The 16,064-nt window shown below is 57.2% G+C and overlaps 3 protein-coding genes across 3 annotated transcripts; 2 read left to right on the top strand and 1 right to left on the bottom strand.

The window, feature by feature from the left end:
* Nucleotides 1-489: 489 nt before the first annotated feature.
* Nucleotides 490-5,319, bottom strand: B0I36DRAFT_410671 (uncharacterized protein). Its single transcript, XM_046161919.1, has 3 exons — nt 4,884-5,319; nt 3,930-4,799; nt 490-3,851 (listed from the first exon to the last, which is right to left on the bottom strand). Exons 1-3 carry the CDS (start codon nt 5,000-5,002, stop codon nt 554-556), a joined length of 4,287 nt encoding a protein of 1,428 aa, XP_046011289.1. The 5' UTR covers nt 5,003-5,319; the 3' UTR covers nt 490-553.
* A 367-nt stretch (nt 5,320-5,686) lies between these two features.
* B0I36DRAFT_290302 (putative glycosyl hydrolase) lies at nt 5,687-8,721 on the top strand. Its single transcript, XM_046151701.1, has 3 exons — nt 5,687-6,476; nt 6,544-7,794; nt 7,852-8,721. The coding sequence occupies exons 1-3, from the start codon at nt 6,093-6,095 to the stop codon at nt 8,527-8,529; spliced, it is 2,313 nt and encodes a 770-aa protein (XP_046011288.1). The 5' UTR covers nt 5,687-6,092; the 3' UTR covers nt 8,530-8,721.
* Nucleotides 8,722-9,100: 379 nt separating this feature from the next.
* B0I36DRAFT_374664 (uncharacterized protein) lies at nt 9,101-14,747 on the top strand (the record flags this gene model as incomplete). The annotated part of the gene is made up of 3 exons (XM_046160300.1): nt 9,101-9,247; nt 9,776-14,541; nt 14,621-14,747. 3 exons carry the CDS (start codon nt 9,101-9,103, stop codon nt 14,745-14,747), a joined length of 5,040 nt encoding a protein of 1,679 aa, XP_046011287.1.
* Nucleotides 14,748-16,064: the final 1,317 nt, after the last annotated feature.

Below are 16,064 nucleotides of genomic sequence, written 5' to 3'. Positions count from 1 at the left end.
TAGATAATCCTGGTTCCGCCCAGTCAAGGGCAGGTTTGGGGTACGGGGTTTTCGAGTTTCTTCAATTTTCCTTGATTTCATTTCTCTTGCGTTCACTGGGCTGAATTTTCTTTTCTTTGTCTGATGGTTCAGTTTTTGTTCTTTATTTCTGTGTTCTCTTGCTTTATCTAATGTTTTTTGAGCCACGATCGTTTCCTTCTCTTTGCCATGCTTACAAGTCCTATATTCACAAGTCTATCCATATTCATGCTAGAGTGACTATGCGCCAGTCTACCCGTGAGTGTCTGTCCATGGCCGTGGAGCCAAGTTTCACGTACATATCATTCATGATGAACTACGGTGCTTATCTGTGTAGCAATGTCCTCGACATCTCGCAAGTAGAGACACGCGACATGGTGGCGGGCAGGCCCTCAAAATCGAGATGATGTCAGGATCAGATAAATTCTTCGGTGTATTGGGATTCCGAGATGGGCATAAGACTGCCACCACGCTACCAACAAATAACCTTCTGCGTGTTTTGTCCAGACGACTTGCAATGTACGGGTCCACATCTTCAGGCAACACCCGCCGCAAGGCTCTCCCATCCGCAGGCACTCCACGGCGCCACGAGCACCGCCTTCTGCGCGTCTGCAATCGTACCCGTGCCCGCAAACGCCTCGGCGAGGTCTGCCGCACCCAGGGCGCCGCGGGGCGGGATGGCCTTCTGCGCGACCTGCAGAGCCATGTCTGCCGCGTAGCTGTCGTCGCTGCTGGGACTGTGCTGAGACAACTTACTCCAGGCATGTGGAAGGTGTGGGTTCAGCATGATGTCGCTCTGGATCTGCGTGAGGACGGGATCTTCGTCTCCTCCTGCCGCCGCGTCATGCTGGGATAGCGCGGCCACGGCGCGCAGGACGTCGCCGATCTGCGCCTGCTCTGCATCCGTGACGGTGTTGCTGGTCCGCAGGGTGTTGATCTCGGCCAGGACGGCGTCGAGGGACTCGGCGTCGTCGTCGAGGAGCGCGATGACACCCAGAAGCAGAACCGACGTGACATGCGTAGAGTCCTTCTCGATGACCTCGAACAGCGCGGAGCGAGCCCGGTCGCGCGCATCCTCGCTTCCCGTTGCCCAGAGTACTTGTGCGAGCACGCAAACAGCGTCCGGGTTGCCTTCTGACTCCTCGAGCGCGGTTTCAAAGTAGCCCAACGCCGAGTCGAGCTCCTTGCTAAAGTACTGCGCAAGCCCAACGGTGAGATGTGCCGAGAGCCGTGCCTTGCGGCGCTGCTCGGAGCTCAGCTCGTTCTCGGAGTTGTCGCTGCTCAGCTGAAGGGCCAGCTCGCCGCACTGCGCGGCCTGCTCGTAGTCACCAGCGGCAAGATACGCTCGCGCAAGATCTGTCTTGGCCAGTGCAAAGCGGCCTAGAGCTTGTGGTGATTCAGTTGACTCGTAACTAGCTTCGAGAGCGTTGGCAGTCTTGTCGAGAGACTCTATAGCCCGCCCAATGTCGTCAGTACGCTCTTCGAATAGTACTGCAAGGTGCTCGTAACTGAGTTCCTGTGGGTTCAGCCCGTGAAGCTGTCGCAGCGCAAATAGCGGATGTACCAGGGAAATACTGCTAAGAGCTGGCGGGTTGGTGAGGATATGGTCGAAGAGTGAGACGGAATAGTGCCGTCTCGTGGCCAGCGATGACGCTTCGGAGATGTCCATGGCGTGTGTGAACAAGCCCCGCGCTTCCTTGCTGTCGCCGTAGAGGAGCGCAACAAAGCCCTGACCTAGCCAAGCATGTGCATAGTCGGGATCGTTGGACTGCGCTCGAGTGAACGCCTCGTTCGCAAACTGAGGGTCATTCTGGATGAGCGCCAGGGCGCCCAAGTTTGTCCACGCGTGTGCACTACGCTCGTTGAGATACAAGCTTCTCACGAAAGCGTGCTGTGCTACAGATGGATTGATCTCGCTGGTCACGACGCCCAAAGCATTCCAGAAGTCGGAATTGCTTGCCTCAAGCTCAATCGCGCGTTTGAAGCACCGGACGGCAGCCTTTTGATATCTGCTCGACTGTGCGCGGATGTCCGCAGGCAGGCACTGGTGCGCGCGGTTTTCTGCCCATCCAAGGTTGTAGTAAGCGACCGCTTGAGCGTGGATATCCTGAGCTGAAAGGTGCACAGCTCTCTTGTGTGCCAGAATAGAGGCGTGCAAGCTGCGCGTCAGATCAACACCGAGCTGTTCGTCTTCCGAGAACAAGCCCTTCGCAAAAATGACACTCTTCCCCACACCGTCGACGTCGTGGAGGACCGTGTAAGGAACTTCGGCGTCTTCGCCTTGCTCGAGGATTTTGCGTATGTCCTCGGTCGGGAAGTCATGCAGGCGACTTTGCACCGCGGAGAAGATCGAGCAGGCGTCTCCTACTGCTTTCCAGTAGTTGAACGTCCTGGTCACAGCCTCCGGCACGGTAAGCGCATACGATAAAACCCTCCGAGCTAGCTCAATCGCTTTGCCGAACAAGCCTTTGTCGACACAATCCAGCGAGTCCTCAACCAGTGTCTGTATCAGTGCAATGGCGACGTCTTCCTCGTCTGGCCGCGTATTCAATACCTGCTGATATAGCTCAATGGCGTCGTCGTACTCGGCGATTTCGCGCTTAACGTTCGCAAGCATGTACTTTGTGAACCACGTATCGTCTTCTGGGATCGAAGTGGCTGTCTCCTCCAACTTCTGAGCGTTTTGTAGCGCCTTGGTTGCCGCGATATATCGCCCAGAGTTGTAGTAGCTTTCGCCAAGCCCAACCCACGAGTGATAATCATTGGGTGTCATTCGGAGGGCGTTTTGGAAAGAGACAATCGCTTTACCATGGTCCTGCTTGTTGAGCTCGGCGACACCCAATGCAGAATATGGCCAGCTGATACCCTTCCTTTTTGAGCCTGGCGGAGGCTTCACTTTGCCAGACTCGACGACGCGCCGGGCAACGAGCTCAACCTGGTCCCAGTCGCCATCATCGGCAAAAGATCTTGCCAGTCGCTCTGCAGACTCGACTTCTGATGACGACAGCTCCACAGCCTGTAAGAAGCATTTGCGGGCACGCTTCTTGTCCTTCGCATAATCCGCATAGTATACACCGAGACTTGTGTATGCCGGCGCGAAGCTGAAATCAGCCTTGAGCGCGTCGAGGAAGCAGGCATACGCTCCCTTGCGACTCTTGCGAGCCGACTTGGAATCGTCGAGATTCCAGATGCACATTCCCAGACGGTATCGGGTCTGTGCCAGGGTCTCTTTTGACACAGCATCTTGGCTCATCGGCTCGAGTAGTGCTTCAAGCTCAGCTTTGCCGCGCGCGTAGTCGCCCTTGAGCGCATACAACCACGCCACTTCAGCGCGGACTCTGAGGTTGCCTGGGTCACCCACCAGTGCCCGTTCCAAGAAATTGATAGCCTGGTCAAACTCCTCCTCCTCCTCATAGATCAGTCCCACGCCTATCATGGCTGGTGTCGACGTAGGGTCGACTTCGAGAACCTTGTCAAATAAGAACTTGGCCTCGCCATGATTCCTTGGGGATTGGTAGTAGACAAGTGCAGTACCAAGGTAGACCATGTAAGCCTGGTTCGTATTGACGAAGACCTTGCCTGTCCTTTCTGTTTCCGTAACCATTATCTTCATGGCTTTCCGCATGAGCTCAACGTTAGTCTCGTGCTCTTCCAAGTGCTGATAGTACTCGCCGACGATTCGGTGGGCCAAAAGAGACTTGGTCGAAGCTATGCCTTCCGTCATCATGAGGAGACGATCCTCGTCAGTGAATGGAATGACGGAGGTCGGGGCGCCTCCATCCTCGTCATCTGAACTGTCATCCGTGCTTTCGGTCTTTTCCGTCGATGCTGACCTATTGCTAGGTATTAGGTAATCTTGTTTGCCTTGCTATGCGTCATAATAAACATTGGCTTGGGGAAGAGAAATTTACCGCTTAGTGTCGTCCGGTTCGAGCTTTGGGAATGGCGAAATACTGCTCGTCATGAACGCTGTCAACACCCGGTACAGATCGCTGTCTGGAAAGTGCGCACAGTACTGGCGCAGAACGTTGACGTCCCAATCTTTAAACTCCTTGCAGTCTTGCCACTCAATAGCAATGTCCCACGCCAACTTGAACGGATGTTTAATGATGACCATGTCATTGGCCAACTTCTGCACGTTCGGGAGTTCCTTGGGCTTGTCTGCCGGGTGCATTGCCAACAATCTGTCGTAGCAAAACTGCAGCAGCTTTTCTTCATACTGCCGCCGTATGTCGTCGTCTCTTGTCCAGAGGATAAGCTGCTGGTAGATTTCGGCCAGTGGGCTGTTGCACAAGACTTCTCGTGTGACTTCTACAGTGACGTCGCCAAGCTTGGCTCCAAGCCTGGTCCTGCGCTCACCGATTAAAGTGTTGATGCGCTTCTTCTCATCCACTTCCAGAATCTGAGCCATGGTCTCATAGGTCTTTGAGGGATGCGGAACCCGGCCTTCCAGCGCGTCATATATCGGGCTGTCTGGAAGCATGATGTGTAAGGCCTGGACGTATTGTGCCCTGTCCCCCTGGTTGAGGGCGAAGTCGACGAACTTCTGCGCCACATCGTGGCACTTGTCTACCTCGTTGGCGTCTCGGAAGATTTCTCCAAGCTTGAGCGCGGCCTTGTGATACTTTGGTATGCTGGAGGAGCCTCTCTTTTCATAGATCTTGATGAGACCCTGCCAGGCCTGCGATTCTTCTGGGCGGAGATTCGACGCCGTCTCGTATGCCTTCTCGGCATCATCTACCTGGTTCTTCTTGTCCAGCGCGAATGCATAAAAGACGTATCTGCACAGTTGGGTCAGGAAGTGAGCGCGGAGTGGATGGGAAACTTGGGAAGCCAGCAGAGACTTGTCATGCCAGACAACTCACGCTTGGTAGTTCTTTGGGTCCTTGTCAAAGACATCGCGGGCCAGAGATATGGCATCGTCCCATTTCTGCTTGCCTATGGCATCCTTGATCGCCTTGAGGGCGGCTTTGGAGCTCGACATGATGGATTGCTTCGGCCTGAGACGCCTTTGCACATGCGGAGTCGGCGAGCTGTGGTCTGTTCAAAAAGATAACGAAGTTGAAGCTGCCGTCTAGGGCCGAGCTTGCCAGTTGTGTGAGCTCGGGGCCAAGGCGCCGGGGTGTCCAAGGCCTGGGCAAGGACTCTGACAAGCCTTGCCACAACCACGGCCTAGAAACGCCGTTGCTGCTGCTGCCAGTGGAAGAGACAGAGGTATTGTCTCAAGAATGATGCACCAAAAAGAGTGTGGCGGCCCAGGGTTCGGCACAAGGCACAGAAGTGCAGCTGTGGGTTGGCGTTGGTGGTGTTGGTGATGATGTCGACCTTCGTGGCTGCCGACCCCACCAAGCACGCAGCGGCAAGCTCTGGAGCTGTCAGCGAGGCGTTGGGCGACAGTGCTGCAGTATGTGCTGGGGCGCCAGGGGTCTAGCCTGGAACTTAGAAGTGCATGACCGCTGCACCGGGTAACAGTGTGGCAGCCACGGGCAAAACTTCGGCAGCTCCCAGCACCCAGCATCCGTGCAGGTGGCAGGCAGGCAGTGGGGGAGGGGGTGGTCCGGTGCGGTCCTGCGCGTGGCGGCTCTCGGCACGCCACCGCAGGCAAGTCAGGTCAGGCAGTACGGACGGCAACTCCTGGCCATCCCAGTCCCATGGTTACAACCGTCTTGGACGTCATTACAACCGTCCTCGTACGCCCTTTTCCTTTGTCCTTTCTTCCAACTTTGAACGTATCGTGCCGGCTTCCTCCCTTTCTCCTACATCGACCCATCGTCAGCCAGACTGCGCACGCGCCTCTTCTCCGCTGCAGCCGCACCCGATCCTGCCCCGCGCAGTCCCTGGCCACGACTGCCCCACTGCGCTTCCCCGTCGTCATCCGCCTCGCACGCAGCCAGAGGCACGTCATCTCATCCAGCTTATCGATATCCTCGTACCACGCAACCGGGAACATCCCCAAGGTCAACCTCGCCAGCAACTCGAACACATTTCCTTGATCGAAACCCGCCAGCTCTGGGGGATATCACAGCCTCGGCCTTTCACCTTGTCTGCTTGCTGCGATCGACTCGCACACCGCCATGTCGTCACTGCGCCTCACCATCGAGGACGGCCAGTTCCGCGACCAGCACGGCAGGCATGTCCTCCTCAGGGGTATCAATGTTGCAGGCGATCACAAGTTCCCCAGTGAGCCCAACGTCCCGTCACATGTCGCAGACAACTTCTTCGACGGCGACAACGTAAAGTTTCACGGTCGCCCCTTTTCCAAAGAGGATGCGCACATCCACTTCTCCCGCCTCAAGCGCTTCGGCTACAACACCATCCGCTACGTCTTCACATGGGAGGCCATCGAGGCGGCTGGCCCCGGCAAATACGACGAGCAATGGATCCAGCACACCATTGACGTCTTGAGGGAGGCCAAGGACTTTGGGTTCTACATCTTCATGGACCCGCATCAGGACGTGGTAAGTATACATGCCCCGAGCAGCGCTTGACCTGGCACAGATGTCTGACTGTATCACGCAATCGTAGTGGTCGCGGTATTGTGGTGGCTCCGGCGCACCCATGTGGACAATCTATGCCTGCGGCCTCAATCCTCAGACCTTCGCCGCCACCGAGGCGGCCATTGTGCACAACACATACAGTGACCCCGAAAAGTTCCCCAAGATGATTTGGTCGACAAATTACAACAGGCTCGCAGCTGCGACAATATTCACAATGTTCTTTGGGGGCCGCGACTTCGCACCAAAGTGCATTATTGACGGGATGAACATCCAGGATTACCTTCAAGGCCATTTCATGCGCGCATGCGAGCACCTCGCCAAGAAAATACACGAGGCGGGCGATCTGGAGAACGATGTCGTGTTTGGCTGGGAAAGCCTGAACGAGCCGAATCGATGCTTGATTGGCTACCATGACATCAGCGTGATACCTTCGGAGCAGAACCTCAAGAAGGGCACTTCCCCTACAATCTGGCAGGCCATCCTGACGGGATCCGGACGCGCTTGTGAAGTCGACTCGTGGGATATGGGTGGTCTTGGTCCCTACAAGGTCGGTCGCGTGTTGATTGACCCCCAGGGAGAAAAGGCATGGCTCCCAGCCGACTATGATGACTCTCGCTATGGCTGGACAAGAGATCCGGGCTGGAAGCTGGGAGAGTGCATATGGGCCCAGCACGGGGTGTGGGATCCTTCCAACGATGTCCTGTTGCGCAAGGACTACTTCACGAAGCACCCGAAGTCTGGAAAGGTCATTGACTACCCCGAATTCACCAACACGTACTTCATGGAGTTTTATCGGACTTACCGCGATACCATCCGAGCCATACACAAGGACGCCATCTTGCTTTGCCAGCCACCGGTGCTCGAAATCCCACCTAGCATCAAGGGGACAGCAGACGACGACCCCAATATGGTTTACGCACCTCACTACTACGACGGCATCACCCTCATGACCAAGAAGTGGAACCGCACGTGGAATGTCGATGTGTTTGGCGTTCTGCGCGGAAAGTATTTGCACCCTGCATTTGCCATCAAGATTGGCGAGACTGCCATCCGCAACTCTTTCAAGGACCAGCTAGCCGCGATGAGAAAGGAGGGCCTGGACTACATGGGCAACCACCCTTGCTTGTTGAGCGAATTCGGTATCCCGTATGACATGGACGACAAAGCAGCATACAAGACTGGCGACTACTCGAGTCAGTCTGCAGCAATGGACGCCAATCACTTTGCTGTCGAAGGCGCGCATATGGAGGGCTATACCTTGTGGCTGTACTGCGCGACTGTAAGTGCCCACTTTCCTGACCTCTTGCCTTACTCTCGCTAATACATAACGTGTCAGAATGATCACCACTATGGGGACCAATGGAACGGAGAGGACTTGTCCATCTTCTCTGTCGACGACCAGACCCTGCCCATCACGCCGCTACCGCGAGACTCCGAGTTCACTCAGACGTCGGATGGTCTGCTCAAGGTGAACACCACACAGGGCCGAAAGGATGGCAACTCTGAGACCACCGTCACGCCGGCGAACCTCAAGCGCACGCTCACAAACCCATCCATCTCGTCCGAGCGCTCCAGCCCGAATCCCGAGCTCACCAACGCGCCGGGATACCGCGCTGCTGAGGCGTATGTCCGGCCTGCGCCGATCTATACCAACGGCGCCATCATCGACTACGTCTTTGACCTGCGTAATTGTGAGTTCACTCTCAATGTCGACGGCACCAAGCTGCTGTCCGACGAGACCCCAACAACCATCTTCCTACCCGAGTGGCATTTCCCCAAGGAGCAGTGCACGGTGGAGGTCAGCGGTGGCAAGTGGGAGATCAGCACGGACGACGAGGAACGGGCGCTGGTGCAGAAGCTACGGTGGTGGCACAGCGACGGCAAGCAGACGCTGCGGGTCAAGGGCCTGGTTCGGCCACGCAGCACGCTCGCCGGCACGTCCGAGGAGGCTGGCTATCTGGAGCAGTGTCAGGCCGGTTACGGTATCGACCTCAAAAACTGCAGTGTAATGTGAAGCGTCCTGGTCAGGACGATACTCCGTGGGACCGGCAAGTTCGCCAGGAGATTCTCGTTGTGTGGCCTAAACCATTGACTCGTGTTTTTTTGTTTTTGTTTTGCACGAAACGAAGTTGATGGGGATTTATGGCGTTTTGTTTTTGGATAGCATCACACGAAGCCATTGAATTCTTACCAGTTGCACCCACCCAAGTACTTGCTGTCACACGCGATCCAACCACAATGCACCTTTGAACCTGCAGGGAGATGGCTGGCTCGACTGTAGTGGAGGGCCCAGGAGCGTTGCTGATTGGCTGCACGTCATGCATGAACCCTTGCACACTTAAGCGCCCACGCCTGTCTGCCGGCCACTTCGCTTTTCACACAAAGGACGTCGCTTCTGCATGTTCGACCTCGTCTTGTCCCGCCTGCGGGGCAGACGGGCAGCCCGGGCGACGAGGATGACGGCGAGAGGAGATTCGAGTCGAATCATTGATGGCAGTGGTGACTTCAGACATTGAGCATTCGTAAGAAAGAGCTCAACAGAAGAGTTGAACAGCTCATGGCGAAGCTGGATGCAGCAAAACCACATGCAGATGCCTTGGTGCAGTAGCTGCGCTCGTATCCGCGGTGCCTGTGATAGGCTCTGCTTCCGTCTGCAGTCCGGTCCTACCGCGGAACGTCCCCTCCCTCCATCACGCTGCGGCTCCTCGCTGCTCGGTCAGCTGTGTGCTCAAGTGTGTCCCCTGGCTTGCCCTGGCCTTAGCTTCCCCTCGTTCTCACAGAGAAGCTGCCCGACCTGTCTCACGGGTGTCCTCTCAGCCGCGGGGCTGCCCTTTGGGCTCGCCTAACACAGGTCAATGCAGGAGCCTGCCTCAAGGTGCGCTCCTTAGTTCATAGTTAGCAAACAGAGCTTGCAGATCCGGGCCATGCATCCCTCATTCAACTGCCCGTCACAACATTCTTGAAGCCCGGCCCGCCATCAAAAACCTGAAGCACGACTTGCTCCACGCACGCACGGCTGGCTGCGCGCGACCCCGGCTCTGACGACCCTCCACCCTTGGCCCGCCGGCACCCCCCAGCCAGACGACTCCGCTTGCTCCTCAACACCACCCTTCAACCTCCACCAGCACCTTTGACGCAAACGCTCCGGCTTCACCCCCCCGTGCCTCGTGCTGCCCCGACGAACAGCAAGAGTCAGTCGCCGGCCACGACAGCATAGGAGCGCCTCGCAGGAACAGCCGACACACCTCCCCTTCAGACAGCACAGCGCACGACTCCTCCACGTTCCGCGACCCGCCTGGGCTCGCCCCCAGCCGCTCGCCATGTACCAAAACACACAAAGGGACCCCTCGCGGCCCTTTCCTGTCCCGCCGCCGCCGCCAATGTCCCCTCCAAACCCTTCGCAGCAGATGGGCAACATTATGAACTTCCCGCCGCCGCCGCCTCGCCTCCCAAGCGCGCCATCAGCTTCCGCAAACGGCATCCTCCTCCCACCGCCGCCGGGGCCTCCTCCGAACGCTTCACATTGGCAAGGCGGCTGGACAGCGCGACCCTACGATACTCGAAATGGCTTCGCCGTGCCTCCCCCTCCGCCAGGAGGCCAACATATGGCCTACAACCCACAACTGCACGCAAAGACGTCAGCAGCCACGCTGTCGTCAATACCACCTCCTCCCCCTTTCAACGCCTCCAACGACCCGTCAAACCTCGTCAGTGCGACTTATATCCCCGGCGGGGACACATATGGCGAGGGCGTAGGCATCCCAGGCTTCGACTACGACGACACGGCTTCGCGCATGACCCCGTCGCAAAGCTCCTGGCTAAGCTCAACCACCATGAGCAAGTCGACCGCCAACACCACACCGGCCGACGACCAGACTCCTTCCCATTGGGGTTTTCCAACATCAATGCCCGCACATCGCATGATGTCGACGGCCTCGAACGTGACGTCTGCGAGCAACTCTGGGATCCCTGCCGAGCTCGTCGCCAAGTGGCCGATTGACCACGTGCTGTTGTGGCTCGCGGCCAACCACTTCTCAAAGGACTGGCAGGAGACGTTTAAGAAGCTGAATCTATGTGGCGCGCAGTTTCTCGAGCTCGGCAGCACGACTGGCGGACGAGGTAATCTGAGCACAATGCATCAGATGGTGTACCCGCGGCTCGCGCAGGAGTGCACGAGCAGTGGGACAGGGTGGAATCAACCCAAGGAGCGCGAAGAGGGAAAACGCATGCGCCGCCTCATCCGCAACATTGTCATGGGCAAGCCGGCTGAGCCGACAAAGCCGTCGTCTGCACACAGCAGGAAGGAGTCACAAAGCGGGAGCCACGGCTTCGGGCAGGGCAGCGACACCGGTTCACCCAACACACCCATCAAGGCACCAGGCCAGGGCTTCACGCAGAGGCGGTTCTCCCAGACGAGGTCGACGACGATGCCGAACATGTCGACTAGCGCGGGCGAGTCCGACCACCGCAAGATTCTTAAACAGATTGATGTTGATAGCAGCCGGAGGACCAGTCCTGCGCCAGGCAGTGAGGATGCCGGATCCAGGAATCGTGGCGATAGTCCTGCCGGCAGACCTGGCAATATGTCCGCTTCGTCCCCTTCGGGTCGCTTCTACCACAGGTCTAGGGACAGCACTGGCTCCGCCTCGTCCAATGCCGCGATCTATGGATCTGGTGTTCCGCCCGAGGCTGGCCAGGTCTTACGGAACGGGATGAGCGGGATTGCTCAGATGATTGATGCGACGAGGAAAGACCACCGTCGTTATGGCCAGGAGAACAACCACACCTCTCCACTATTGGATCCGGGGGATCGGTCAGCTGGAGCCGAGCCGAATTCCGCCAAGGACAACAAAAGCTTCTTGAGTTTCCTCAAGCGGAAGAACAAACAGAGAGAAGATGGCACATCGCCAGACGATCTCGAGTCACCGACAAGCCCAAACTTCTTCAAACCGCACTCACAAGGAAGTCGGTTTGATGCCTCGGAGAGCACGGCCACGTTTCGCCCGGCCAAGGCAGGCGTGCCGAGATCGTACATACTCGCCACGATGGACGGCTGGAACTACCGGATGTGCGATGTGACGGACTGCGACACGGCTATAGATCTGCGAGCTAATATCTGCATGAATCTCGGCCTGCAGGACCCAATGATCGCCGAAATCTACCTGACTGATCTTGGCCGTGCTGACCATGACGAGCCGCTGGAGGACCAGAGCCTTGTCATACACAAGAAGACGCGACCAGACATGCCCGGAGGACTCAAGGTGTTTGTGCGCGTCAACGAGACGACGATTCGCTCAGCGGCACGTGGCATGGATGAGGAAGCGTATGCGACGCTAGATGGCCAGAAATACCGCGGCAGGTCTAACTCGTCACCGCCGTCGTCAAGGTCAAATACCATGACCAGCCAGTCGGCGCAGCAGGATGCCGATCTTGTGGCCAAGGCGGCCGAGTACCGTGCTGCGATGGAGCGGCAACAGAAGGCATATCTCAACAGGAGACGAGAAGCACTCAACGACCACCCGCCTCAGGATAGCGCCAAACCGGCGGTTGGTATCGTGGGTCGGAACGTTGACTTTGATCAGCCACGTCTATCGCCTTATGAGGAGAAGCGGCCCGAGGAAGCATTCCTCCCGCAGCGCAAAGCTCCTGCCCGTCCGGGGGTGGAAAGTGCAACGCTCATCAAAGCCAACTCGCTCAGCAGGCGCCCGGGCACCTCAACACGCGGTTCGCAGGGCAGCCTCGATGGGTTCCCAACTCCCCGGCGGCCACCATCTGGCAATGGCGAGATCAAGGCGCCCCAGACTGGCTCAGCACTTGGTGCGCTGGTCAACTTGTCTAGCACATGGGGCCAGTTGGGTCGTCCTGGGGCTACATCTCAGCCTAGACAGGCAGCGTCACCGAACAGCAAATCACCGGAATCAGCAAACGCGTTTGGGCCTGGGGAGCAACAACGAGGTAAGGGTGCAATGTCAACCGTCGACTTTGGTCAGAGTGTCCCCGGGCGCAGCAACTCGCGCTCGAGGTCGGGTTCACCCGGCTCCTTGACCTGGGGTCGCGGTGACGTTCCTTTTATCGTGCCAGACTACTCGCCCGGCGGCACTTTGATCGAGATTGAGAGCCGTGACCAGCCACATTATGAAGCAATTGCTAAAAACCGTCAACTAGCCCAACAATCAACCGATCGAGAGGTCAGTCCGGCTGCCAAGGCGGCGGCGGCGGCGAAGCAGGGTGGCGATGCGGCACGGACCCCTCCGACGCGAAGGAAGTCTCATGGTCCCGACGTGGACTTTGAAGACACCGATGTCCAGTTCAACTACGCACCCCCGCCCGCAGCTGCCAAGGATGATGACTCTGGGGACGACGATTCGGACGATGGGCTGTTTGCTGTACCGGTGAGAGGGCGTCAGCCGTCGAGGAGCTCACGCAAGCCCATGGGTGGGGCTGGAGCTGGCGGCAACGGGGCTGGTGGTGGTGATGGTGAGAAGCAGGGGACGCTTGCAGTGAGCAAGACTGACAGAGCGAGGAAGAACCTCTCTGTTTCGTTTGGTGGCTCTGATGGCGTAGACGAGCAGGACGGCTGGAACTCACAGCGCAGACCTCCGCCCACCCCAAGTTCGGAGCATTGGCAGTCTGACGAGGGCAAGCTCAACCGCCGCAAGTCTTTCATTGAGCGGGACGTGTGGGCTAACCGTCCTCCCCCTGAGGCACTGCTGAGCAACCTCGACGCTTTCTTCCCGGAGCTCGATTTGGACCAGCCCGTGCTTGATGAGTCTCTTGTCGTGCAAGACCCATCGACGCCGATCTCCGCCATTACGGAAGATGACGAGGGCAAGGACGACGAGCCTAGCTTGATAATCCAGATCCCGTCGCCGAGGCCCAGCGCCGGCCCATCTTCAGCGGCGCCCGAGACCACGACAGCTTCATCGACGTACAATGAGAACGATACTCTTGGCTCAGACGAGTCCACGCTCAAGGCGCTGGAGAGACCGACTTCCATTGCCTCTGTCGCCCATCGGAGTATCCGCAAGTCTGGCGGCCTCGGACGTATGAAGTCTATCCGTGAAGTAGCAAGGGGCGCACACGAGGCGAACAAGCGATTCACGACCCAGTCAGCCGTCAGCAATGCTGGCAACACAACGTCCATGATACAGCGGCGCAAGAGCACCAAGATGTTTGGCGCCAACATCATGCAGATTCAGCCAACACGGGATTCGATGATCATGCCGCAGATCCCGCAGGATACTCTGCCCAAGCGGCAGACCACGTTCCGCTGGTTCAAGGGTGAGCTTATCGGCAAGGGCACTTATGGCCGAGTGTACCTCGGCATGAACGCCACGACAGGAGAGTTTTTGGCTGTCAAGGAAGTCGAAGTGAATCCAAAGGCCGCGCAGGGTGACAAGAACAAGATCAAAGAATTGGTCGCGGCCCTCGACCAAGAAATCGACACAATGCAGTACCTCGATCACGTCAACATTGTGCAGTACCTGGGTTGCGAGCGCAAGGAGACGAGCATCAGTATCTTCCTGGAGTACATCTCTGGTGGCAGCATCGGATCGTGTTTGCGGAAACATGGCAAGTTTGAGGAGCCCGTCGTCAGCTCGCTGACACGCCAGGCGCTATCTGGCCTCGCCTACCTCCACCGCGAGGGCATCCTGCACCGCGACTTGAAGGCCGACAACATCCTCCTCGATGTGGACGGCACGTGCAAGATTTCCGATTTCGGCATCTCCAAGAAGACAGACAATATCTACGGCAACGACAAGACCAACTCCATGCAGGGTTCCGTGTTCTGGATGGCGCCGGAGGTCATCCGCTCCCAGGGAGAGGGATACTCTGCGAAGGTTGACATCTGGAGTATGGGGTGCGTCGTGCTCGAGATGTTTGCGGGTCGCCGGCCGTGGAGTAGAGAGGAGGCAATCGGCGCGATCTACAAGATTGCCAATGGCGAGACGCCACCCATTGCGGACGAGGTCCGCGAGGCGATCAGTCCGTATGCGCTCGGGTTCATGCTGGACTGCTTCACTGTGTGAGTATTCTTGACTCGACTATGACGAATTCCCATTCGTCCTCTCGAATTGGTGCTGACCTTTTTGTTCTTCAAATAGCGACCCTCGCGACCGGCCTACGGCAGAACGTCTCCTGACGCAGCACGAATTCTGCGAGCTCGACACCGACTACAACTTCTTTGACACGGACCTTTACGCCAAGATTCGCGGGACTTTCAACACGTAATCGCTGACGTGGCGGGACTGTTCTCCTGTACTAAAACAATGTGCAGAAGGGAGCTGTAGCATGGAGGACATCCCGGGCTGCCAAGGCAGTAAAGGGTGAGACAGGTTTCTCGGGCAATGCTCGTCGCTGAGCGACCTTGCAAGAACACGCGCGCAGGCGGGGGGTGTATGGAACAGATGATGGGGTGAACAGCAGGAGAAACGGTGGAGCTACATCAGGAGGGTATTCGCAACATGATCCGAGTATGTTGTATGACTGGAATATGCGCAGAAGAGCGATGCTCTCGTAGCCTGGCCTTGATACGTCGTTTCCTGTCTTTTGTTATGATTGGCACAGCGGCGGCGTTTTTGCGAAACGAGCGGAAGGAAGTATGTTTCATATATATACACACGTGTTAGCGTTTTCGCCTCTGGTCTGGACGAATGATTGAACGATCAAAAAAATAAAATGGGAATGGCTTGGTTTCTGCACAGAGAATCACGGAGCGACGAGTCCTTCTCACAACACGGCATCTTTGTACTCTCCCTGTGACCAAACGCTACAAGTTGCGCTGCCCGCAACTCTTTCTTTTTTTTTTTTTTTTTTTTTTTTTGAGAGAGAGAGAGAGAGACAACGAGAAAGTAACAATTTGGTCGCATGGTGCCTGTCCCGCCAGGGTCCAATCCGCGCCTGCTGGATTGCTGGATGGATGCCAACGGTCCTGGCAGGCATGTCTGCCTCGGCTCGGCGCGTGTAGTGCTGAAGTAAAGAACCCGGTATCCTGGGACTTGTGTGTGCAGGGGGGGCTTTACGTACATGTAAGTCTGGGGGCCAAAAAGAAAAGTGAGGGGAAAGGCTAACATTTGACAGCAGCAGTACTAGTTCTCGGCAGTAGCGCCCCATCCGGGTCCCCCGTTGGCCTGCCCTGCGTTGACGATGCTTAACCTGAATGTCGTGGGAGCGTTGCGGTTCCTGGTCTTTGGTTTTCTCCCTACACAAGAGTGACTTGAATATTGGAGGGGCATCGGACTAGAAAAAGCACCCTGGAAAATGAGGGGACCGCAAGCAGGTGAGTGAGCCCTGGCACGTTGTCCCCCGCACCGGAGTGAGCCAGGGCTTTGGTTCGGTCACTTTAGACAAGCGCCACAAAGGCTAGCGCGACATGCGTTCATTTTCCCAAAAACGAGAAACCCATGCGGAACCTCGGTCCAACTTTTGGTACAAAGGCCTGGCAGCATTTGTCCCCCCGCCCAGAGAGAGAGAGAGCATGGGCCTTGGAACAGCCAAGACCCCGCCATCCTGGCGGATATCTTGGCAATCGGGGAGGGGCGGTGCGTC

Source organism: Microdochium trichocladiopsis (assembly GCF_020744255.1).
Source record: "Microdochium trichocladiopsis strain MPI-CAGE-CH-0230 chromosome Unknown B0I36scaffold_6, whole genome shotgun sequence".
Classification (NCBI taxonomy): Eukaryota; Fungi; Ascomycota; class Sordariomycetes; order Xylariales; family Microdochiaceae; genus Microdochium; species Microdochium trichocladiopsis.
The sequence above is the reverse complement of the archived record's forward strand: the minus strand, read 5'-3'. Positions and strand labels throughout refer to the sequence as shown.

Excerpts from the sequence above, each read along its gene's own strand:
- B0I36DRAFT_410671 (XM_046161919.1), bottom strand. The coding sequence starts at position 5,002 with ATGTCGAGCTCCAAAGCCGCCCTCAAGGCGATCAAGGATGCCATAGGC. Across the intron at positions 4,800-4,883 it reads GACCCAAAGAACTACCAAGC|ATACGTCTTTTATGCATTCG; the intron begins GTGAGTTGTCTG and ends CCAACTGTGCAG. Across the intron at positions 3,852-3,929 it reads GAACCGGACGACACTAAGCG|GTCAGCATCGACGGAAAAGA; the intron begins GTAAATTTCTCT and ends ACCTAGCAATAG.
- B0I36DRAFT_290302 (XM_046151701.1), top strand. The coding sequence starts at position 6,093 with ATGTCGTCACTGCGCCTCACCATCGAGGACGGCCAGTTCCGCGACCAG. Across the intron at positions 6,477-6,543 it reads TGGACCCGCATCAGGACGTG|TGGTCGCGGTATTGTGGTGG; the intron begins GTAAGTATACAT and ends ACGCAATCGTAG. Across the intron at positions 7,795-7,851 it reads TGTGGCTGTACTGCGCGACT|AATGATCACCACTATGGGGA; the intron begins GTAAGTGCCCAC and ends ATAACGTGTCAG.